General features: G+C 31.0%; 1 protein-coding gene across 1 annotated transcript; it reads right to left on the reverse strand.

The window, feature by feature from the left end:
* Positions 1-2,070: 2,070 nt before the first annotated feature.
* LOC111713758 (arginine kinase) lies at positions 2,071-24,728 on the reverse strand. Its single transcript, XM_023488703.1, has 19 exons — positions 24,695-24,728; positions 24,262-24,340; positions 22,726-22,803; positions 21,542-21,622; positions 18,671-18,726; positions 17,008-17,079; positions 16,289-16,389; positions 15,786-15,857; positions 14,225-14,299; positions 13,188-13,288; positions 11,632-11,711; positions 10,665-10,748; positions 9,942-10,029; positions 9,504-9,544; positions 8,639-8,732; positions 7,111-7,165; positions 6,405-6,490; positions 4,720-4,812; positions 2,071-2,286 (listed from the first exon to the last, which is right to left on the reverse strand). Exons 1-19 carry the CDS (start codon positions 24,720-24,722, stop codon positions 2,133-2,135), a joined length of 1,518 nt encoding a protein of 505 aa, XP_023344471.1. The 5' UTR covers positions 24,723-24,728; the 3' UTR covers positions 2,071-2,132.
* Positions 24,729-25,144: the final 416 nt, after the last annotated feature.

A 25,144-nucleotide genomic window follows, 5' to 3' on the forward strand; every position in this document is an offset into this window, starting at 1 on the left:
AACGGCAGTATCATTCAATTTTTATTAAATTTTAAGTTTTCAGGGAACCCCGTTGTAAATCTGGCATTGCCATATATGAAAGATTTTGTTTGAGGAAGAGTACTTTTTCTCTTTGAGAATATAACAAATATAAAAATGTAGAACAGATAAACTTATTTGAACACTGATAAAGTATGAGGTATGTTCAGGCATCCAATCTTCATGTCATAAACATTTTTTATAAATCTGGAATCTGGAATATCATTTTACAAATATTTGTTTTGTCTTTTTGTCTACCCACAAAGGATAAGACTTATAGAGAACTAGCTGAAGGGCCTGGCGTTGCCCGTGGAAAATTTTAAAAAACTTAATTTTTTTTTGAATATCGGTCCAGCCGATTGGCCGGCTATAGGCAACATATTTATACGAATGTCTTGTTATATTATATAGATATGGTTTCCAGTGAACCAAGAATGAATCAAGCGAAAAAAACGCGAAAAGTGTTTTCGCTAAGTTCCAAGAAAAAATAATTCCGCGAAAATCGTGTTGTCATCAATTAATTGCTCAAAAACAATTTTTCCCCAAAAATGTTCGCATTTCTTTTTTTGTTCAAAATTTTTGCATTTTTTCGCGAAACAGATTAAAGCGAAATTTTGCAAAATAAAGGAAATTGCAATTTTCTCGAGCAAACGAAATGCGAAAAATGCGAAATGTTCTGCGATTTACCCTTTTCGCTGAAAACCCTACTACAGAGACGACTGTAGAATTGTTTAAAGTCTTTTGTTTCTGAGATATTTTCCTTTTAGCTGAAAAGTTTCTACTTTCTTCACAAATTAGTTATTAAGCGCATGTTAGTGTTTCCACTATACAAAGAACTAGAGACTGATTTGTGTTAGATATTGTAAGTTTAATGTAAATGTATGTTTATTGTATATAAATATTGTTAAATAATTTTATGCTTGTATACAAAATCATTGTGAATACTGAAAAATTTTCGAAAAAAAATTGAAATTAATGAATTGTGAAATTTGATGATCCTTTTTTTAAGATGAATATTTTCATTAAAAAAACACATGCAGCAATGTTTTTCTCAAAAGTTGAATCGTGCTGAAAACCCCGGCACCAGGATGTTCGGTGCTCCTCCATATGCTTCGAAAAAAAAAGAATTTAAAGGGAGTGACCGGCTATGTATGATAGTTGAACTGAGAATGCAGTGTTGTGGGAAACTTCTTCCGGATTCCTTTGAGACATATTAAACTTTTAAAAGATCTGTAAATCCTGATTTTTGAGCGCTAATTCGACGTACAAAACTCAAACTTTGGGGTGGATACGTTTTCAGAATTCGTTTTTTTAAATTATTGGATAACGGCGACATATAATGTAAAAAAGCTCTACAATAAACTACAGACGTCATGTATTTGAACATGTTGAGAAAATAAAAATCAATCTTATCATCGAATATAAGTAATCTTGTTCAATTATTAGTTTCTATTTTCTCTTTATTCTGGTTTCTCATTATTCACAAAGCATTTCTGCAGATTTTCTATAATTATTATTGAAAAGACGACATTTAAAGAATTTGAAGAAATCTTCGAAAAAATTCAAAAAAAAAATCAATATAATAATGAAAACGAAATAATCGATTTTAGCATTGATTTATTGACTAATTTGTTTTGCGAAGTATGTTCCTAGCCATCTAATTAGATTACTGTATAATTTTTACATTATTTTTCGTTGTCGTTATTTAATAATTTAAAAAAACTAATTCTGAAAACGTATCCATCCCCAAAGTAGGAGTTTTAAACGTCGAATTTGAGCTCAAACTCAGGATTTACAGATCATTAAAGAGTTTAATGTGTCTCAATTGAATCTGAAAGAAGTTTTCCACAACACACTCAATTCAACTAACTTACATAGCCGGTCACTCCTTTTAGCAAGAAAACCTAAACTTTCTTTGCTCTGTGCTCAGCCCTTGTCAAATAACAAAAAAATATTTGATTTTTCGAATTTATTTTTGATTTGAAATCAGTATTTAATATTTGTAAATATATGTATATTATTTGATATATTTTGACAAATAAATGTTATCATTATTAAATATTTTCTTTAAATTCTACAAAATTAAGTTGAAAATTATAAAACAATTTAGAATTTTATTTTTTCTCGATCGTCATATTGAATTTCTTCTTTAGATTTTCCTCCTCCTGCGCAAGCGCGTCAAGACCAGCCAAGCCGCGTCTGATTATATTCCATAAACTGTCTTCAGGGCGCTGGGTTACACCAATCTCATAACCACCATCCCGTAGTCTGAAAAAGAAAGTGTTATGTTTAGGGGCGGAATATAGGTGGGTCAGGGCCCACGGTCCCAACCCTGAGCTTTTGGAGGGGGCCTGCCCCCCCCCAAGGAAATTTATGATAAAAAATAAAACATGAAGTAGGAGAACTAAATGTTTCAGATATAAAGTAGAAGGAAGAAATAAAGTTTACAGACAGAAAGTAAAAGAACTGGAGTTTAAAGATAGAAAGTAGGAGAACTGGAGTTTACAGATAGAAAGTAGGAGAACTGGAGTTTACAGATAGAAAGTGGGAGCACTGGAGTTTACAGATAGAAAGTGGGAGAACTAGAGTTTACAGATTTTTTATTTTGGGTTCCCTTTTTGAGATAATGGTTTAGTCCTCCAATACTTTTGGTGTTGTTTATTTGTACTTTTGTTTGAGTTTGAAAGATCAAAGAAACCTTTCAGGTTGCAGAGATATAGGGACTAGAAATTGTGATTTTGTGGCAAAAACTGAATTCCTATCACGTCAGTTTGAAATCTTATTTGTTTGTATTTTTATATCTCACTTTATGAAAGACCTATTGAGATAAGAAGAAACATGTTTTGAATTTCTAATTATAATCAAATACAATTGCTTTTCTTCTTATAAGGAATATAACTCATACATAATCAGAAATAGTTTATCTTGTATTTAAATCTATGTTCTGTACCCTAACTACGTTAATTGATTTCTGAACAAACCTATCGGTCCACATTATGAACATGTACTGTAAAACCCAAAATATAGATTAGTTGAACATGAACCTTTCCTTTATTACGTTTAGACACGTATTATTTCTCATGTAGAGAGCATAGAGTCCGAGAGCTAGTAGTATCTGTAAAATACATACTAAGATTACAGAGAGTGTTTTATCTGGATTGATACAGACTAAAGTGTTAGTGTAGAAAATTCAGTTTTAGAGCGAGTTGTATCTGAACGACACAGACTAAAGAATATAGAGTGCTGTATCTGGATACAGACTAAAGTATTATTGGAGTAAGGCATTTAAAACAATTGTTGACTGGGTAAAATCGTTTATAGGAGCTAGGAGATTACGATTTTGCATAGTGTGTCTTTGTAGTGAAATGCTCCATGTTTGTCATTGGTTCCATTGTGTCTAATGTTTTTCGTGTCTACTGTCTATACTTTACTCTGTAAAGTTTCTATTTATTTGAATGTGTCTATATGTATTGCTTGTATGTATAACTGTATATTATAAAGTCAATATTTGCTAGCTAACACAGTGTCTAGTGTCTTCTTTGTCTGGTGTTTAATACTTTTTAATTTCTGTGTAGACAGACAGGAAATAATTTTGAACTTATTTTCTGTTTCCTCTAAACTTCTGCTTTAGATAAATTCACATACAAAATTGCCTTGTAAAGTTGTAAAGTTGTAAAGACCGAAAGAATTTCTAGATTTAAACTTAAAAACAAATTGAAAACAAAGATGCCACACTGCATACTCCTTACTATACACAGAACATGTCTTCTTTCTTGTATTGCAAATGAACATGGAAGTTTGAACCCTTTTGACCCTATCCCATTTTAGTCTAATATAGATCGAGGGGGGGGGGACGTCCCCCCTATGATTTTCCCCTAAGATTTTAGATAGGAGAGCGTGATACATTTGTTCCTAGTCCAACTTTTTAAGGCCTGCCTATTAAAAAAGTGCTTGGTAAAATGTTCAAAAATAAATATTTTTCCTATTGACTAATATTAACATGTGACACATGGTATTGCATCCATTTTTAAAGGGCTTTTTAATATATAAATTTTAGCCATGTAGCTTTTTAAATAAAAAAGTAATTACAACCATTTCTGATTTTTTTGCAAAATTTTCAGCGAAATTTGTTTACAAAATTAATAGTGAAGTTGAAAAAGTGAAAAAGTTTTAGCGTTCTAATGTTAGCCGTTTTAGAGTTATTAAAAAAAAACACAAACGTGATAGGGTTATATATAATGATATTAGGGCGCTGTGAATACATATGCCTCGAACTAATTTTTGATTTTTACTGTTGCTTTCAAGTTTTAATTTTTCATCCTACTCTGCAATAAACACACATTTTTGTGATTAAAATATTATTTGACTTTCCAAAAATAATGACGACAATTTTGTCAGGCACATTTGAAAAGATGAATATATGAAGGTTTAAAGAGTAGTATTGTGAATCCTTGATTATATGAAGGTTTAAAGGGTAGTATTGTGAATCCTTGATTATATGAAGGTTTAAAGGGTACTATTGTGAATCCTTGATTATATGAAGATTTAAAGGGTGCTATTGTGAATCCTTGATTAGATGAAGGTTTAAAGTGTACCATTGTGAATCGGGGATGAACTCTTTAAACTGAAGTACACTTGAAATTACGCGCGTATTGTCCCTTTAAAGACTCAAATAAATCTAAATAATGATAATAAACCTACCCGTATTTCTTGACTAAAAGCCCATATTTTAGGCAAAGCATCTTTAGCGCCTTGTCTCCTTCCTTAGCAAACCCAGGGTAATCCACATAGAAACTAAAATATCAGAATTTTAAATTTTAAACTTTTCAAATTTCTTATATATGTCTTTTTTAGAATCTTTTTAAATTTACAATTTCCACAAAAACTCATTTTAAAATTTCAATTAAGTTATTATCAGTTCTAAAAGGCAGTACAGCTTAAGGAAATACCACTTTATTGCTCTAGCTTATAGCTGTGTTTACTAAGTGAGAATCTGCATATAGAGGAGACATTTTTATAAATTCTGAAATACAGTGTTCGGATCGTAAATATCAAAACATTGAGGACAACTTTCTATTTTAATTTTTGATTTCTACCAAGCTTTCATGTAGCATGGATACAAATGGTATAATCATGGAAACAAAGAGAAGCTGTCGATGAACAGCTTCTCTTTGCATTTATATAAACGCAACCCACTGTATAAAAGTATACCTTTATTTTTCGTTTAAAAGATATATGTACATAAGGTACCATGGAAAATGAGTTATGTCACTAAAAATGTCGGGGTCACTTCTAGACTTTCTTCCCAATATTTTGAGAAAAAATGTTTTATCTGTTAACAGATATTAGTTATTAGAATAAGAATCAGCTGTTTATCTATTCAGAAGCCAGAATAAGAATCAGCTGTTTTATTCAGAAGCCAGAATAAGAATCAGCTGTTTTATTCAGAAGCCAGAATAAGAATCAGCTGTTTTATTCTAACTTCAAAACACGTTACTTTATTCTTTTCATCCAGATAATTCACTTTTTTCCCCGAATATAATTTACTTTTTTCCCCCGAATATAATTTACTTTTTTTCCCCGAATATAATTTACTTTTTTTCCCCAATAAAATTCTTGATAAAAGCTTTTTAATTGTTTCCATTAAAGGTAATTAGGATGGACCACTTTCAGATTTACAGAATATTAATTTTAGTACAGTGGTAGGCTGCGATTATATCAATATAATAAAAACGACTTTTGATTTAAATTTCGATTTATATAAAGCTTTTAAACAGCATCCATACACAAAAACATAGAAACAAAAAGATGTTTTTAATTATAAAAGCTATCTCTTTAATTATCTGTAAACTTGTAATTCGAAAAAGCCTGCTAACAATTAAAATTAATTTTAAAAATGTGTCTTCAATATATTGATACAATCGTCTACCACCGTATGAAAAAAATGTAGATAAAATTTGAAAACAAATCTGCTCTTTTCAAATTATTCAATATGAATTTAAAACTAAAATTGAAACAATTTGTTTTATTTTGATGATAAATAATAATAATAAAAATAATAATAATAATAATATACAAACTTTAAATGGGTGGGTCAAATTTGAACCGTCAGGTACAGTGACAAAGAGAAAACTCTGAAATAGGAAAACGACTTTTTAACAATGCTTAAGTCTAATAAATTTGCTACTCAGCAAACGTCTTTGTTAGACACTTAAACAGGCACTAATTTAGTGAAATGGGTCTGTTTACACTGCATACCATGCTCATTGGAATACTTAAAGTCATGAATTGAGTTTAAAAGTCGTCTTCCTATTTCAAAGTTTTATCACTGTAGTTTAGCTTAAATTCATTAAAATCAGCGAAAGACAAGTGAACATTATTTTGACCTTAAATCAAATCCTGATGAATGAATCCCGGGTTCTGAATGTACAAATCCTCCATCCTTCGTCAGAAAACCACGCTTTGTCAAACTCTAGAATATATTGTACAATTATTATAATGTGTTTAATGTATAATTATGTTTAAACTATTCGATTCTAATTTTGGCTTGTAAATAGCTAAATTAGTGGGAAAAAAACTAATTTTTTTATAAATATAAATTTTAAATTCTTTTTAAGATATTTCTATTCTAAGACGACATTTAACAATTACTTTTGATGCCAAACACATGCATTGTACTCTATAAACGTACTCTGTGAAGTACAGTGAAACCCTTAGTAACGAATACATCGAAAGAATTCATTAAATGTCGTATTCTTCACTTTCTGATATTAAAATGTTGCAGATATTTAGTTTCTTAATTAAATGATTATATGGAACTCTTTAAAACTGTTCCCGCATATTCATGGCTATTTATTCATTTTCGAAAATACTGAAATTTACGTAATATAGTGTAAAACTCATTGAAAAATTGTCAAGACGACATTTGATGAATTCTTCCGATGTATTCATTATTAAGGGTTTTACTGTACTCTATAAAAAAAACAATGATACATTTTAGATTGACATATAAGTTCTTATTTTGTCCTCAAAATTTAAATTGTGAAAATTAAAGCTTTCTATTTTTTGTTACTTTGAAGACGACATTCTAACCTTGAGTGCTTCTTCCATACTTTCAACCGCTCTTTTCAATCTCAGAAGCACTGATCTGAAAATATATATATTTTTACAAAAATTGGCTTTTGTATATTTTACTGAAAGAATGCATGAACAAATTAAAGCCGGTAGGCAGCTCGTCCCATCCTGTTAAAGTCTGATAAAATACCAACGTTGTATAATAAGCTAGGTTAATATCGATGTGCTCCAATGTACGGAAAATTTTTTCTCCTAAGATAGATAGATAAAAAACCTCATATGACGTCACTGATTATAGAGGCCAGAATGACGTCAAATGCGGTTTTTATCTATCGATCTTAGAAGACGACATTAGAGCGCCTGCGCATCGAGAGTAACCTAACTTATTATACAACCTTAGAAAATATAGATATCATTTAAGAAACGTTTCCCATAGCTTAAGATTTTATACTGGCAATGTGGAGGTGCACACAGTAGACACATCTTTAAGAACTATATGAGGGTAAACCTTGGGGTTGAACTTAAATTACTTTAAACGGACGAACTGGCTAATTTTACCAGGAAAAAATCAAAATTACAGCTGGAGGAAACCAGAAAAATAAGATAAAATAAAAATTATTAAATATATTCTATACAGTCGTCTCTGAAGTTTCATCCTTATCGGGTAAGTCTGTAGATTAAAGTATATTTTTTCAAAAATGGGTTTAAAAGGGGGGGGGGGCATACAAATATCTGTAGGTTGTTAGGGGACAAAATCAGAGCTAAAATATAACGATATTATAGAAGATTCAGCGTAATTTCAAAATCTGAAAAGTGTAAAAAATATAGACTAATTATGCACTTTTGTAATATTCAAATCTGTAACAATAAAATAAATAGGAGTTTAAAAAAACCTTTATTAAACGAGTGGTTACAGCCCAACAGTACTTCCCTTGAATTGCCCGATTTACAACGGAATTATTAATTCATTAATTTGAGCAAAAATAGGGAAAAAATCGTCGTGTTTTTAGCTCAAAAAGTTATTAATTCTAAAAATTAGTGTATTGTTCCTGGAGAAGAAATGTACAGGAAGCTTAAAGAAATAAAGAAATGGATAGTAATGCACCCTTGATCAATGATCCGACAAAATTGTGTGGATACTGTTATGATCAAGAGATTCCTCACTTAAAGTATAGAATCTCTAAAAATAAAGTGTACAGTTCCTTTAAGCCTATAAAACCAAGGAGAATTGAATAGAAGGAGGGGGCGATAGGGTTTCCGTACACTTTGGTGTGACGTTTTTGTACTGCTGAAGAACTAGTTTTTGCGTAACAACAATAGCAAAGACAGCCGATCTAATGTAAACAAACATGAGTTAGTATACGGTGAATCTTCATCTAACGCGCCAGAGATGTCATATTTCTGTTTATCATTTGTGTTATTGTTTACAATCTTTATTATTTATTATTTATAAACTAGTTCTTCAGCAGTCCAAAAACGTCACAGCAAAGTGTACGGAAACCCTATCGCCCCCTCCTTCTATTCAATTCTCCTTGTATAAAACTACCTAAGGTCTCCGCCATCTTGGAAACTTGAAACTCTCAGCTGATCCCGCCAGTTTACCCAGATCTGGAAGTTTTTGTAGTTGTTTACAAATACGCCTAAAGTAAACAGTTTTGTAGTTGTTTACAAATTCACCTAAAGTAAACATTGTTGTAGTTGTATACAAATACACCTAAAGTAAACAGTGTTGTAGTTGTTTACAAATACACCTAAAGTAAACAGTTTTGTAGTTGTTTACAAATTCACCTAAAGTAAACATTGTTGTAGTTGTATACAAATACACCTAAAGTAAACATTGTTGTAGTTGTTACAAATACGCCTAAAGTAAACAGTTTTTTAGTTGTTTACAAATTCACCTAAAGTAAACATTGTTGTAGTTGTTTACAAATACACCTAAAGTAAACATTGTTGTAGTTGTTTACAAAAACACCTAAAGTAAACATTGTTGTAGTTGTATACAAATACACCTAAAGTAAACATTGTTGTAGTTGTTTACAAAAACACCTAAAGTAAACAGTGTTATAATTGTTTACAAATACACCTAAAGTAAACATTGTTGTAGTTGTTTACAAATACGCCTAAAGTAAGCAGTTTTTTAGTTGTTTACAAATTCACCTAAAGTAAACATTGTTGTACTTGTTTACAAATACACCTAAAGTAAACATTGTTGAAGTTGTATACAAATACACCTAAAGTAAACAATTTTGTAGTTGTTTACAAATACACCTAAAGTAAACAGTGTTGTAGTTGTTTACAATTACACCTAAAGTAAACATATATAATTGATAAAAATATAAAAAAGGATAAAGGGGAGGGTGTCAAATTGTGCCCCCCCCCCCCNTCACTGCCTTTATACGGTTTATCAGTACCTGACGATTCCGACCATTTTACAGCTCCAGGTTCTCTGAGCCTTGTCAAAACACAATTCATTACTTTGTTTTTAATCTCATATTTTTAAGTTTGAGGTTTCTTTTGTAATTCTAAAAACATGAAAAGGAGTTGAGTTTTTGCCACAAATTCTGATTTTCTAATCTCTATATCTATGTAACTCAATGTCGTAAACCTTAGATATTTCAAACTATTAATACTTAAGGATAAAAAACATAAGTTTGAAATATCAAAGGTTGCAAAGATATTGGTATCAGAAGATTTTAGGTTGTGACAAAAACTCAATTCCTTTAATTCTTCAGTTTTTTATGCTTTTTCAAGTATTGTATAATTACTAATCGAGTGTGGTTTTTAATGTGTAAATTAATATTATATTGTTTAATGAGCTGTCTCTTAAAAGATGGCAAAGGAATATGTCCCTAATGTCTCCTGAGCTTGCAAAATAGTTTTCTTGAAACAGTTTAATTTGTTCCCGCTGGTTCATGTTGTATAAACCATAGTAAACACCTAAATAATAGATATTTATAAATATTGACTTATTAATCAAAGAAGGCTTATTATTTGCTCCAAACTCTAATTTTGTAATCCCTATTTTTTTGTAAACTAAGCTGGAAATTTTTGTATTAAATCTATAGAATTTATTTGTGAGAAGCAAGTTTTACGGGCACCGTTGAATTAAATCTCATATTATTTGTTGGGATATTTTTTAACAATATATCTTTCAATAAATTTCTATGAATTGAAAAAAATCCTCAAATTATTTTAACGAATATAAAAATGCTGCCAAAATTTAGTTTTATTCATTGAAAACCTTGAAGAATTCAACGAAAACTAATTTTTGGCAGTTATTTTAAATAATAAAATCTAGCAATTTCTTACGTTAAATTAAAGTAAATTAAAAGAAATTTTATTTCAGGTTTTAAATTAAACCGTTATTCCTCTTTTTGAAGTGCATACAAGAGAAGAATATTTCTATTCTGCATTGAAATATAATTTGAGCTAATTTGAATTGTACCAGTGGGTTCTTTAAAAGTTTTTCTTTTGCTAATGACTATAACACTACCTTTTAGCTTTTAATCTAAAAAAAACTCCACCAACTGTGTTGAAAAGGTGGCGAATGCCAGATGATCTCCAAATCTGACCTGTTAAATCCTCAGGCATAAAGGCAACTCCGGTCATTTTCTTCACCAAGTTCTCTATCTGCAGCTTCTGATTTTTGCTCAAATCTAAAAAAAATGTTCAAGTTAAAAAATTCGTCAAATTGGACCTATTCGATGGTGTATTTTATCTAAAGTTTAGTATATAATGAAAGCAAACTTTTACAGACAAGGTGATGTATGTCGAGTAGTTTAGATAATGACTAATTGCTGTATATCGAGTAGTTTTGATACTGACTAGGTGATGTATATTGAGTAGTTTTAATACTGACTAAATGATGTATATTGAGTAGTTTTGATACAGACTAAGTGCTGTATATCGAGTAGTTATGATACTGACTAGGTGATGTTTATCGAGTAGTTATGATACTGACTAGGTGATGTATATCGAGTAGTTTTGATACTGACTAGGAACTGTTTATCGAGTAGTTTTGATACTGACTAAGAACTGTATATCGAGTAGTTATGATACTGACTAGGTGATGTATATCGAGTTGTTCTAATACTGACTAGGTGCTGTATATCGAGTAGTTTTGATACTGACTAGGGGCTGGATATCGAGTAGATTTTATACTGACTAGGTGATGTTTATCAAGTAGTTTTGATACTGACTGGGTGCTGTATATCGAGTAATTTAGTTACTGACTAGGTGCTGTATATCGATTAGTTTTGATACTGACTAGGTGATGTATTTCGAGTAGATTTTATACTGACTAGGAGCTGTATATCGAGTAGTTTTGATACTGACTAGGTGATGTATATCGAGTTGTTTTGATACTGACTAGGTGCTGTATATCGAGTAGTTTTGATACTGACTAGGGGCTGTATATCGAGTAGATTTTATACTGACTAGGTGATGTTTATCGAGTAGTTTTGATACTGACTAGGTGCTGTATATCGAGTAGATTTGATACTGACTAGGAGTTGCATATCGAGTAGTTTTGATACTGACTAGGTGCTGTATATCCTGCTAGATTCCTCTGTAGTGTGGCTCGGCAGGATTTTATACCAGAACATCTTGGATTTATCATCCTGAGAAAAAATATTTTACTGGATGAATTATTGTTGGTAGAAATTTTAGTTTTTTTGTCATAATCGAATTAACACTGGTCCTCCATTTATAGTGTGGAATTTCCAATTCACAAAACTGGTACCCTTGAACGCTTTGATCACACTATAGTTTCAGTAGAAGTAAATATTTCCATTTACTGATAGCGCCGATTGAAGGATTCATATCTCTTATTGGATAATGAGATAGAAAGATACCGCTATACTATTTCTATTGGTTCAGAATAGACAACAAACACATGACTAAACCCTGATTGGATCAGGCGCTAATGGACTTGGCATACAGGAGTGATCAAGACAAATTAAGAATAAATAAGATATTCATGTTTTGAAGCTTGAAAATAGACGATTTTAAATTGTGGTTTCTCAATTGAATTACTTGCTGAATCTAGAAATCTTATCAGTTTTCAGTCATGCCCTTCTGCAGATGGAAAGTTTCGTTAAACCCCCTTGAAATCCTTGCAATTTACAAAAACAATAAACAAGAGCTGTAGCCTGTATGTGCAATATTTAAGATCAGCTTGTCTTACGAGTATTTGCTGAAACTTGAATATTTGCAAAAATCCACACCTAGCAGAAATTTACAAAAAAAATTCAAAATTTCAGAAAACTTACAGACTTTGTAACTCTGAGGGATGGAAAAGCATACTATTACGTTTGTTCAGAACTGTGGAATGTTTATCATATGATAAATTCTTTCATCTTTATGTCCATCAAAGGATTAAACTTCATTTATATTCTATTGAAGAGAATAGAAATTGAGATACAGATAGACCCATAAAACTGTGAAATACGATGACGACTGTTAGGCAATAGTTATTATTTCCATTGAACATGAAACGTACAGCATAATGCAAATTATTGGTAAAACTATTTGGATTTTTTAGTTAACAACATCAAATGCACATAACATTTATAAAAAGGCTTTCTTCCTATTCTAAAGTTTTATAAGTTTCACTTTAGAATGAATGAACGACTTTAAACTTGATCTTTTTCGTATTTTCTGAAAGGAATTGAGTTTTTGCCACAAACCCTGATTTTCTAATCTCTATATCTTTGTAACCCAATGTCGTAGACCTTAGATATTTCAAACTATTAATACTTATAGATAAAATAAACTAAGTTTGAAATATCAAAAGCTTTGCACCATCAAGTTGCAAAGATATTGGGATCAGAAGATTTGAGTTTGTGGCAAAAACTCAATTCCTTTGGTCTTGTCCTATTAACTGTGCCCTGAAGATTGTGAGAACAAGAAACATCAAGGAAGGAATTGAACAGGAAAAAAAGGTTAAAAATGCTTTTATCAAGATATATTTTAGATCATGTAATTATGCAGAAATTTCAGTTTTTTTTGTAATTTTTTACAACAACAAGATAATATTTAGGGTAAACGGAATATCTTTACATTGCCTAAATTAATTTGCAATGAATAAAACGTACCTTCTAAGTTGCTCTTGATCAATATCAAAGCCAGGTTCCTTTCTTGGAGCTAGCACAGGGGGTGGAGGAGCTTTACCCAACATCTTAGCTATATTAAGGACCTAGAGTATACAAACCCTAGCTATACTCAGGACCTAGAGTATACAAACCCTAGCTATATTCAGGACCTAGAGTATACAAACCCTAGTTATATTCAGGACCTAGAGTATACAAACCCTAGCTGACCTAGAGTAGACTAACCCTAGTTATATTCAGTACCTAGAGTATACAAACCCTAGCTATATTCAGGACCTAGAGTATACAAACCTACTCATATTCAGGACCTAGAGTATACAAACCCTAGCTATATTCAGGACCTAGAGTATACAAACCCTAGTTTTATTCAGGACCTAGAGTATACAAACCCTAGCTTTATTCAGGACCTAGAGTATACAAGCCCTAGTTTTATTCAGGACCTAGAGTATACAAACCCTAGTTATATTCAGGACCTAGAGTAGACTAACCCTAGTTATATTCAGTACCTAGAGTATACAAACCCTAGCTATATCCAAGACCTAGAGTATACAAACCCTAGCTTTATTCAGAACCTAGAGTACACAAACCCTTGTATATTCAGGACCTAGAGTAAACAAACCCTAGCTATATTCAGGACCTAGAGTATAAACCAAAGATAAAATGCGTAAATATAGCAAAAAAGATTTAATATTTTTAGAGCCTTTTAGGCATTCCTGTCCAGAAGCAGATTTTAGTTTTTAAAACTATTAGAAAACAATACACATTTCACGGACCTAAAGAAAATAACACCCTCCCTCCCCCCCAGAATTAAAAAAAAATTATGCAGTCGACTTATAAAACTGTGGAATAGTTGGACGACATTTAAAGATTGAAAATCAACTTAAAAAGTAAAATGTGGTCTGTGTACAGTGTACACTTCACACTGCATTCTTCCTGTGTTTCATGATCAGTGGACCTAATCACAACTTTAATTTAACAGTCGTCTTCCTCTTCCATATATTTATGGGTCCCTCTGTATTTACCTTGACAAGATCTGGATCATCTGAAACGTCCCAGGCTTTCTCTAGTTCCTTCCTGTCCATTCTCACACTAGATTTCTAAATAATAAAGGGAGTGTTTACCTATTTCTAAATAATAAAGGGAGTGTTTACCTTTTTCTAAATAATAAAGGGAGTGTTTACCTATTTCTTAATAATAAATGGAGTGTTTACCTATTTCTAAATAATAAAGGGACTGTAAACCTTTGTATAATTAAGAAAAGGAGCGTTCTTCCATTTTAAAATATTAAAGGGAGTGTTTGAATTAAGTAAGTTATTGAATTTACATGAGCTCTATGCTATTGGATATTGAATAAAATTAGCAGCGAGCAAATCTCAATTTGATTAGGATTCAGCCAAACTCCATTTATTTTTCGCAAAGAATCCCTTTATATCTACATATTTCTGTAAAACTGTGATTTTCACTTTAAAGGATATTGCAAATTCTTATGAAACTACTTTCAGCAAGTCAGGAATCAATCAGAAAAATCCTGTTTTTCCCAAAATAATGCCATGTTGGTTTATCTTCAGGATGCTATCATTTTAACCAAAATTAATCAGACCTATAGCTGTCTTGCTCAATAGGAAAATGAGAGGCTATGTAATTATGAACCAGAATAATTATCTGTTTTTAAAATAACTCAATTGGGAACCATTTTATATTAAAAATAGTGTAAAATTGTAAAAATCTTTGCTCTTTGTTATTGCATTGAATGATGCCCTGGGATGAAGAGGAAAATATTTCTAAATGATTCAATAGTTTCCCAGAAATTCTATTTGACCAAATGTTCTGAAGATGAAATTGTTATTTACAACAAATAAATCAAATTTCATTTTGTTTCAAAAGTTAAATAAGATTTTCAAGAAAATCATTTATAGATTGGATTGGAGAAATTGCTAGTCTTCGGAGAAATCATCGGAGACCACAATATTTTCATTTCTCAGTGAAAATTAGGGGTCTCCAGAGAAAATGGTGGGTCGTCTCAAGAGAAAATGTTGGGTCTCCTGAGAAAATGTTGGGTCTCCAGAGAAAAGTAGGGGTCTCCTGAGAAAATGTTGGGTCTCCTGAGAAAATGTTGGGTCTCAAGAGAAAATGTTGGGTCTCAAGAGAAAAGTAGGGATCTCCTGAGAAAATGTTGGGTCTCAAGAGAAAATGTTGGGTCTCCTAAGAAAATGTTGGGTCTCAAGAGAAAAGTAGGGGTTTCCTGAGAAAATGTTGGGTCTCAAGAGAAAATGTTGGGTCTCAAGAGGAAATGTTGGGTCTCAAGAGGAAATGTTGGGTCTCCTGAGAAAATGTTGGGTCTCCAAAAAATACACATGAGTGTCTTTGATGAAAAGCTTGAGGTCTCCAATGAAAATCTGGGGGTCTTGGAGAAAAACTTTGGAAACTCAAATGAAAATTTGGGGGTCTCCGAAGGAAAGCTTTGAGTTTCTACTAAACATGAGGTTACCAATGAAAAGCTAGAGGTCTCCACTAAACATATCTGGGGGTCTCCAATGAGAAGTCTCCCATAATATTCTAAATATATAGGACTGGAAAATTTACCTCTCTTCCTTTGCTGCCGGTTTTGGTGGATTTGGCTTTAGCATTTATATTCCTCACTTCCTCATCAGACAACTAAACAGATACTTTCATGAAATAAAAAAACATAATTTATCATTTAGCAAAACTTATTAAAATTATTATAAAAAAAGTCTATAAAGATGAATTCTCATTCATCTTAAACATGAAAGGTTTCTGTCGGCCTAATTTCAACTGACCGTTATTTAAAAAGTTACATGTCTTGGGGAATCCTTTCACACTTTTTCGAAGCAAAAATTATCTGTTTTTTTCTGTCTGGAAATCGATTTTTAAAAATTATGGTTGACGGATTTATGCAAAAAGGAAAAGAGAAAGAAAGTAATAGAATTTACAATTTTTACAACAGAAATATGAAATAACGTTCTCTCCTCATTGTCCAATAAAGAGCTATTTGGTATCGATGTGAATTTGAAATGTAAAGTTTGAAATTACATTGTCTGTTATTTAAATGAAATTATATACAAGACCTTGTGCTGTTTAAGTAGAGCAATAATATCCAAACAGTTTCTAGCAGTCTCATTGTGATCCATACTAGTAGTTACAGCATGCCTTACTATACCTCCATCATCTTTAAATATAATTCATTGATCCATACTTGTAGTTACAGCATGCCTTACTATACCTCCATCATCTTTAAATATAATTCATTGGTCCATACTAGTAGTTACAGCATGCTAACTATACCTCCATCATCTTTAAATATAATTCATTGGTCCATACTAGTAGTTACAGCATGCTTACTATACCTCCATCATCTTTAAATATAATTTATTGATCCATACTAGTAGTTACAGCATGCTAACTATACCTCCATCATCTTTAAATATAATTCATTGGTCCANTACAGATACATTTATTTTAGCAATAAACGTTATCTTATCTTATCTATCTAGATACAGGATATATAAGGTTAAAACCATCAGGTTGATAAGATATAAGGATTAGAAAATTTTAATTTGTAGCCAATAGCAAGGCTCATTTAGTTGGAAAGTTTAAAGTAAGATTTTTAATTGGTAGGAGGGGGGGGGGGTTGACAGTTTTGACGCTACCTCGTATTTTCATTTCTCATATAATAACAAACAGTGCATAGAAAAAATAATCACTTTAGTTACAGGACAGTCTATCCTTGAAACTTATAAATTTTTATATTTAAAATTATACTTTTTAAAAATGTTGAATTTCTTACCAATGATCACAACAGCGTTCCTACAAACTCCTTCTTCTTGATCATACACGTCATACTTAGTAGACATCGTTCCTAGATTGTTATATTTAGAGAGATGTCATACTTAGTAGACATCGTTCCTAGATTGTAACACTTGGAGAGATGTCATACTTAGTAAACATCGTTCCGAGAGTGTTACATTTAGAGAGATGTCATACTTGGTAGACATCATTCCTAGATTGTTATATTTAGAGAGATGCCATACTTAGTAGACATCGTTCCTAGATTGTAACACTTGGAGAGATGTCATACTTAGTAGACATCGTTCCTAGATTGTTATATTTAGAGAGATGTCATACTTTGTAGACATCGTTCCTAGATTGTTACATTGAGAGACACAACATACTTGGTAGACATATTCCTAGAGATTTCATGCTTAGTGAACATCGTTCCTAGATTGTTACATTTATAGAGATGTCATACTTAGTAAACATAATTCCTAGATACATTGTAGACATTAGTCCTATATTTAATAAATATACACAAGGATCTTTGTTTTCAAATAAGTATGCATAAACTGAACCACGCTTGTTCTTGTCTACATTCCTTCAAGGATTTGCCGTACACTTTCCTTGTAAAAAAATATATATTGGGAGTTTCGGTTACATTTGTTTTAAAAAAAATAATTATTGAGTGAAATACATTTGTGATATTTAACAGGATTAGTAAAATTAAAAGTGACTTCCATAACTAAATTTTTTGTTAATTGAAAATGTTAGTGTTTAAATATGATCAAAATGTTTTCTGAGATAAGAAAAAAAATAGTTTGGGATGAAAATAAAACTTTTAAAAGGTGAATATTTTTGCTTGATATATTTCCCCCCGTTGACAGTTTTATGTCATTCCATAGTTTATCATTCAACATATTTCAAACTATACGGAGACGAAAATGGTTTCAATGGAAAAGTTGAAATTTAAATAAAAATAAAGGTAATAAATACAAATGAAATTTATCTATATACTATATAATATATTTTTACATTTTCTAAAGTTGATCTTTTTCCATTGTTTTGCAATAAGTACAGTTAGATATTAATTTTACCGCCTTTTGACCAATATTACCAACCCGCTCTGCGAAGTTTTTGCGAACAAATTTGCGCATTTCTATCTCAAAGACGAACAAAGGTGTGAAATTATTTGTTAGGGAAATCGAAAATTGTACTTTACATGGGACGAGGAAGTCATTTTAAAGGATCTTCCACTTAAAGAGTGACATGCTTGATTCACAACGGTACCCTTTAAACCTTAAACTGATCTATGATAAATTAGATATCTCAAGTTGTTTAGCCAAAAATTTTATAATAATCGACCCGTTTTAAGAAAGAAAAGATGACATCTTCCTTATTGTGACTCAGACAAAGGTGTTAAGGGGACTGTGATTATGAATCTTTAACAGGAGATTTCCTTAAAAAATCCCTTTGGTTAATAATATGATAAAGCTCTTCGCTCATATATATATATATATATATAAATCTATATATATTTATATGTTGATCAAACGACTGTATTTCGAGAATCCCACCGCCGCCCAGGTACTTGTGGGTCGCAAATCGAATTTTTTTTTACAAAATTCGATATTTTCTTTTTTCACGGGAAACGCCGGTCACTTGAGCTGATATTTCACCTGCAGGATCAGAAATCAGTGGAATTCTAATAGAGCCTCCAAACCCTCCATCAGAACTAGAAAAAGAGTTTATACATTTTTTATTTTGTAGATTCATTATCAAAATATTTTCCATTTAGTCCACCTGATAAAAAACAAACAAATAGTTTTTGTCAGTTTTTAACGTTCTAAAACTCCCGGGGGCGTCTGGGGCCTGGACTTTCCACTTAACCATGGGTGAGATGCGTTAAAATTTTCCAATTTTAATTCAATCTCGTTTAAGTCTATTAAAATTTCAATTATAATTCAACAATGATTCTTACTAGATGCGAATTGTCTTGTTTTATGTTTTCATTAAATACCAGGGGCGGACACTGTTATCTAGATCCTGTCCTGGTTGATTGTAAAGTGTATACAGTTGACCCTTCTAGTTCACTTGGTGTCATTGAGTACACAGGGTATGGGGTATTGAATTCTGTATAGTAAAATTATGAATTTTTAAAATCTTATTAAATGAACATTTTGAAGTAAAATCTAGCTTTATAATAATTTTTTTAAAGGTTGCACTGTTATTTGTTTCTACTTCTATGAAAACCAATTTTTAAGTTCATTTTAAAATCAAATTTTCTTCCAAACCTGAAATATTCTTTAAATGAATTTCAATTTAGTAATAGTTTCGTAAAGTTGATTTTATCCGGCTTTATATAACTGAAAGGCCTCGAGGGCATTGTGCCACTTAGTATACTATATCTTTATAAAAGATGGTTCTTAACGATGATAGTTTTGATTTTAAATAATATAACCATCAGGGATGATTTATACAGAGTTCATTTAAAAAACAGCTTTTTTCATTGCAACGCCCCTTCTATTTCTAATACCTTGATGTTGAAAACGCCTCCACCAACAAAAAATATTAAATTGTAAACGAATGCCGAAGCTTGCTGGGAAAAGGACCGAATTGTTAAATCAGAGTGATACAATATCAAAACATAAACTAAAGCAATCCAGTTTGAAGGGGATTGAGTCTTTACCTCGAACTAAAACTTATCTTCATTTAATCTAACAAAATGCATAGTTTGAATTATCTTTGGGTTGCAAAAAATAGGGATTAGATATCAGAGTTTGTGGCTTAGACTCAATTCCTTTTCCTTACAAAGACTATTATATGTTCTTTGAAAGTTCTTTGAACCCCGTTAAAAGATTTAAATTATGTTTATTCTTGACATTCTCAAGAAAACTATTTGTTGAATAATTTAACAAAGTGACAAATTTCATTTCCTTTTTGACATTGTAAATTTCCCAGAATAAGATTGAATTTTGTCAGAAGAAAACAGAATAGAATATTTTTGAATATGTATTTATAGAATTAAAAGAAATTTTAGCATACATGTAGTATGTATATATGTTCATGAAATTGTCTATAAGTTTGACAGGTATGATTTAACCCTATTCCCGCTGGGGGGGGGTCAATTTGACCCCCCCCTGTAGTTTTTTTTACATAACTCAAAATTCAATTTTCGCAAATTTGCAAATTTTTTTGCAGATTCTAAAAGTAGAGCACAAGAGCTTTCTAATGATGTATCATTTGTCATATTTGGACATAAAACATGGGATTTAGAGGGGGGGGTCAAATTGACCCCCCCCCAGCGTATACTGGTTTTCAAGTACCCCAGCGGGGATAGGGTTAAAAACGGTCCGATATCTTTACCCTCTTACAAATGCATGGCCCCTAGGTTCATTAATTTAAAATAATTTTAAAATAGGATTTTTATTACTTTTTGTCCGTGTTATAAAGTTTTTAAAGTTTAACTTTTAGAGAATATTCTGATCTGAGTCGACGTTTGTTGGAAAGAAACAAACAAATACAGCACCCAGAAACAGAATTTCGTTTTGAAAACAGAATATTTGGATAGTATTCCAAATGTTCTATTCTTTAAAGGGAGTGACCGGCTATGTAAGGTAGTTGAACTGAGTATGCAGTGTTGTGGAAAACTTCTTTCGGATTCATTTGAGACATATTAAACTTTTTAAAGATCTGTAAATCCTGAGTTTGGGTGCAAATTCGACGTTCAAAACTCCTACTCTGGGGGTGGATGGATACATTTTAAGCATTAGTTTTTTTAATCTAATTGGATGGTTAGGAACATATTTCTCAAAAGAAATTTGTCAAAATCAATGCTAAACTCGATTATTTAGTTTTCATTATTATGTTGAATTTCTAGTTTTCTTTGAATTTATTCGCAGATTTCTTCAAATTCTTCAAATGTCGTCTTTTCAATAATAATTCTAGAAAATCTGCAAAAATCTTTGTGAATAATGAGAAACCAGTGGCCGAATTTAAAGAATTTGAGCGGCGGTTTAATTTTAAGCCGCGGTTTAAATATGGTTGGTTCAACTTAAAATTGTATCAAATGTTTCAAGATTTAAGCCGGCGCTAAATTTAAACCGGGGTTTTCGCGGATTTTGGCGGATTTAAACCGCGGCTCAAATTCTTTAAATTCCATCTTAGAATAAAGAGATAATAGAAACTAATAATTAAACAAGATTACTCATTTTCGATGATAAGATTAATTTTTATTTTTTCAATATGTATACATTACGTCTGTTGTTTATTGTAGAACTTTTTTTACATTTTATGTCGTCGTTATTTAAAAATAAAAAAAAAAACTAATTCTGAGAACGTATCCACCCCCAAAGAAGGAGTTTTTAACGTCAAATTTGCGCTCAAACTCAGAATTTACAGATTTTTAAAAAGTTTAATATGTCTCAAATAAATCCGAAAGAAGCTTTCCGCAACACTGCATACTTAGTTCAACTACCTTACCTAGCCGGTCACTCCCTTTAAAGAATAGAACATTTGGAATACTATCATTAAAAAATATTAACAGAAACCTGGGGGTTCGAATCCAGCTCTGATGAACTTTAGTAGAATCAGAGGAGCAAGCAAAAACCTCGCAACCAGAAGCTTTATACCTTGATTTATAAATATATATAAGTTAGCATACAGTAGTAACCTCGCAACCAGAAGCTTTATACCTTGATTTATAAATATATATAAGTTAGCATACAGTAGTAACCTCGCAACCAGAAGCTTTATACCTTGATTTATAAATATATATAAGTTAGCATACAGTAGTAACCTCGCAACCAGAAGCTTTATACCTTGATTTAAATATATGTAAGTTAGCATACAGTAGTAACCTCGCAACCAGAAGCTTTATACCTTGATTTAAATATATATAAGTTAGCATACAGTAGTAACCACACAACAGTGGCTTTGTACTTGATTTAAATATATATATAAGTTAGCATACAGTAGTAACCACAAAACAGTGGAATGAATGTCACCTCACTTTATATTTTGTTATGTAATGTCGCTTAAGATTTTGAAATGTGTAACTGTATTATTATATGAACTTGTGAAGTGTATATTTTATTGGAAATATCACTTACAAGAATTAGATAAGATTCAATTACAAGCTGAATATTATGTCATACTTGTCTAGAATATTGTATAAATGTCCTACTTGTCCAGAATATTTTATAAATTTCCTACTTGTCTAGAATGTTATATAAATGTCCTACTTGTCTAGGATATTATATAAATGTCCTACTTGTCCAGAATATTATATAAATGTCCTACTTGTCTAGAATGTTTTATATTTGTCCTACTTGTCTAGAATATCATATAAATGTCCAACTTGTCTAGAATATTTTATATTTGTTTTTTATCTTGAATAGAATGTAAATGTCCTACTTGTTTAGAATATTTTATAATTGTCCTACTTGTCCTGAAAATTATATAATTGTCCTACTTGTCTAGAATATTATATAAATGTCCTACTTGTCTAGAATATTATATAAATGTCCTACTTGTCTAGAATATCGTATAATTGTCCTACTTGTCTAGAATATTATGTCAATGTCCTACTTGTCCAGAATATTATATAAATGTCCTACTTGTCCAGAATATTATATAAATTTCCTACTTGTCTAGAATATTATGTTAATGTCCTACATGTCCAGAATATTATATTAATGTCCTACTTGTCTAGAATATTATATAATTGTCCTACTTGTCTAGAATATTCTGAAAAGCTTGAATATTATCCCTGCACTCCCAATCTCCTGAGTAAAACACAAGCACAACATATCTAAAGAAAATTATAAAATGATTTCATAATAATACAGATAATTTTAAATTATGAATCATTTTATGGATCTGTGTAGCTTCATAACTAGGACTGAGCTGATTATTTTTTTACCTCAGGATCTGGCTATAGCCTAAAGAATTTTTTTGGAGGCTCCACAAAAGGTATCTATGTCTGTTACATTTCAAAATAAAATTCTAAGTCTCATATTTTGATTATGGATATACAGGGTGAGTCAAAAAAAGTGCGATTAGCGGCGTCTTATTTAAAATTGTACTTTTTTGCAGCGGCTCTCCTGTGGCTGAGTGGCATTTTTTCAATGTGCTTTGATTTTTTTGCTTTGGTACTCCAATGGTCAAAACAAAAATCCGCGGAACTTTTTTTTCTCAAAATCAAAAATTCAGATAGGCGTAAATATGTATATATATTGTATCTATCATGTTCTAGAATTTTATAAAGATTGAATAATATAATCACAGAAAATTTGCAAACTTGTAATAAAAAAATTCGCAATTTTCATTTTTTTAAGGAGAAGTTCTTTGAACCTTCTAGTTCCTTTATTTTTAGTATATTTTAAGATTATACATATACGCTGTTCAGTTGAAAACTGAGGAGCCATTGAAAAACAACTGAAAATTGCGAAATTTTTTATAACAATTTTGCGAATTAAAAAAAAAGAATGTGCAAGGTGTCCCATTAAACCTGGGAATTAAGTGTAGATCAATCATCTCCTTACCCTTTTAAAGTGACGATATCTGAACTCTTTTTAGATAGGCAGATAGCTGAAACTATACAGTACATGGGTGATGCAATTTTTTTGGGGCCATTGGAGTACCAAAAACTCACACTGTAATCATAAGCCCAATGCAAAAAAAAATGATTATGCTGTTATGGTTGATATCTTTTGTCAGTGTAAATATGTTGTAAATTGTAAAAAAGAGATTATAATTTAAAATTATTTTGAATTTAATTTAAAATAAAGAATTTTATTTAGATTTTCTATATTTGATTGCATATCAAATGGGAATGAAATCCTTCGGTTTATTCTTATAATAAATATGTTCTTTAAAAAATGTTCTTTATAAATAAATAAACAATAAACATCTCAGGATTTTCACTGACCCTGACAAAAAGCTGTAAAAAGGTCATCTTAAATATTTGAAATTTACAAAAATTATCTAAATTTCACTTCGTTGTCCTTATTTATAGAACTCAAACCACTTGTTGTATTGCGTACATTATAAAACTAATTAGTATTGCGTACATTATACAACTATATAGTTTGCGTATTTTTGATGGAAATCCAAATATGTTTTAAAAACCATTGTAAACGCAAACTTTGCTAGGATAATGTGACGTTACTTGGATAAAACACCAAGGCCTATCATACCAACAGTGAGCCAAATATAGATAGATAGATTTATTTTCATTCCAGATCTTAGATTTTATTGAACAGCTGACCTGCCGGCATAGTTTCCTATTTTAAAGGATCTTTCTCCCTCGCTATCCACTAGTTGTACATTCTCATCAGGGGCACGCCCTCAAAATAAGAAAAATTTTAATTCTTTAAATTTCAAAAAGGTTGTGTCGAATTAATTTGATTTTTCACGTAAATTTTCGTCCTATTTCTGCAGAGAAAATAAAACGAAAAATTCGTCATCTTCGATCAATTAAAGCTAGCATAAGAAGAATTGAAATCAATTATTTCAACGAAAAAAAAAACAACATTTATTCTTAATTTTGATTTTAATTATAATCGTCGTAGTAAAACCTACAAATGAACTCAGTTTAGAAAAAAAATTTAGCTCAGATTTTTCTCAGTGCATCAAATGGACTGTACGTATGCTAGATGTTATACTTTTTGAAAATAAATCTTTTATTATTGAATTTTTACCTGGAATAGAAACAGGGGCGTTCTTCATTTTTTTATATCTGAAAAATTTTACAACTTTGAAAAAACTGGGCTTTTTTAGAGTTTTCCCTTCCTTGATTTGTCCCTCGGACGTAGATTGTCTTGTAATTAAGTTTGCCTTTACCACCCTATAACTACCTTTTCCCAAAAATGCTTTAAAATTACGTTTTAGCAATAACCAAGACTAATTTGTGCGACATTACTCGTGCGAATTTGTGACTTTTATCTCCTCTATTTCAAAACTTAGATTATTTTAGCTAACAGAATACATTGTTTTAAACATTTAAGGTCTACGATATTGAGTTGCAAAAATATATGGATTAAAAAATCAGAGTTTGTGGCAAAGACTCGATTTCTTTTGTAAATATAAAACCTTTATTGTCCAATTGTATAAGTATTACGTTCAAGGACTTCTAGACGTGGCTAGAGAAA

This window comes from Eurytemora carolleeae, unplaced genomic scaffold (genome assembly GCF_000591075.1).
Source record: "Eurytemora carolleeae unplaced genomic scaffold, Eaff_2.0 scaffold1423, whole genome shotgun sequence".
NCBI lineage: Eukaryota > Metazoa > Arthropoda > Copepoda > Calanoida > Temoridae > Eurytemora > Eurytemora carolleeae.

Bases quoted from the DNA above. Each gene is read 5' to 3' on its own strand.
- LOC111713758 (XM_023488703.1), bottom strand. From the start codon at position 24,722: ATGAAGAACGCCCCTGTTTCTATTCCAG. The intron at 13,289-14,224 runs GTAAATACAGAG...TGTATACTCTAG, and splicing joins ATGATCCAGATCTTGTCAAG to GTCCTTAATATAGCTAAGAT. The intron at 2,287-4,719 runs GTAGGTTTATTA...TTTCTTTTTCAG, and splicing joins CTTTTAGTCAAGAAATACGG to ACTACGGGATGGTGGTTATG.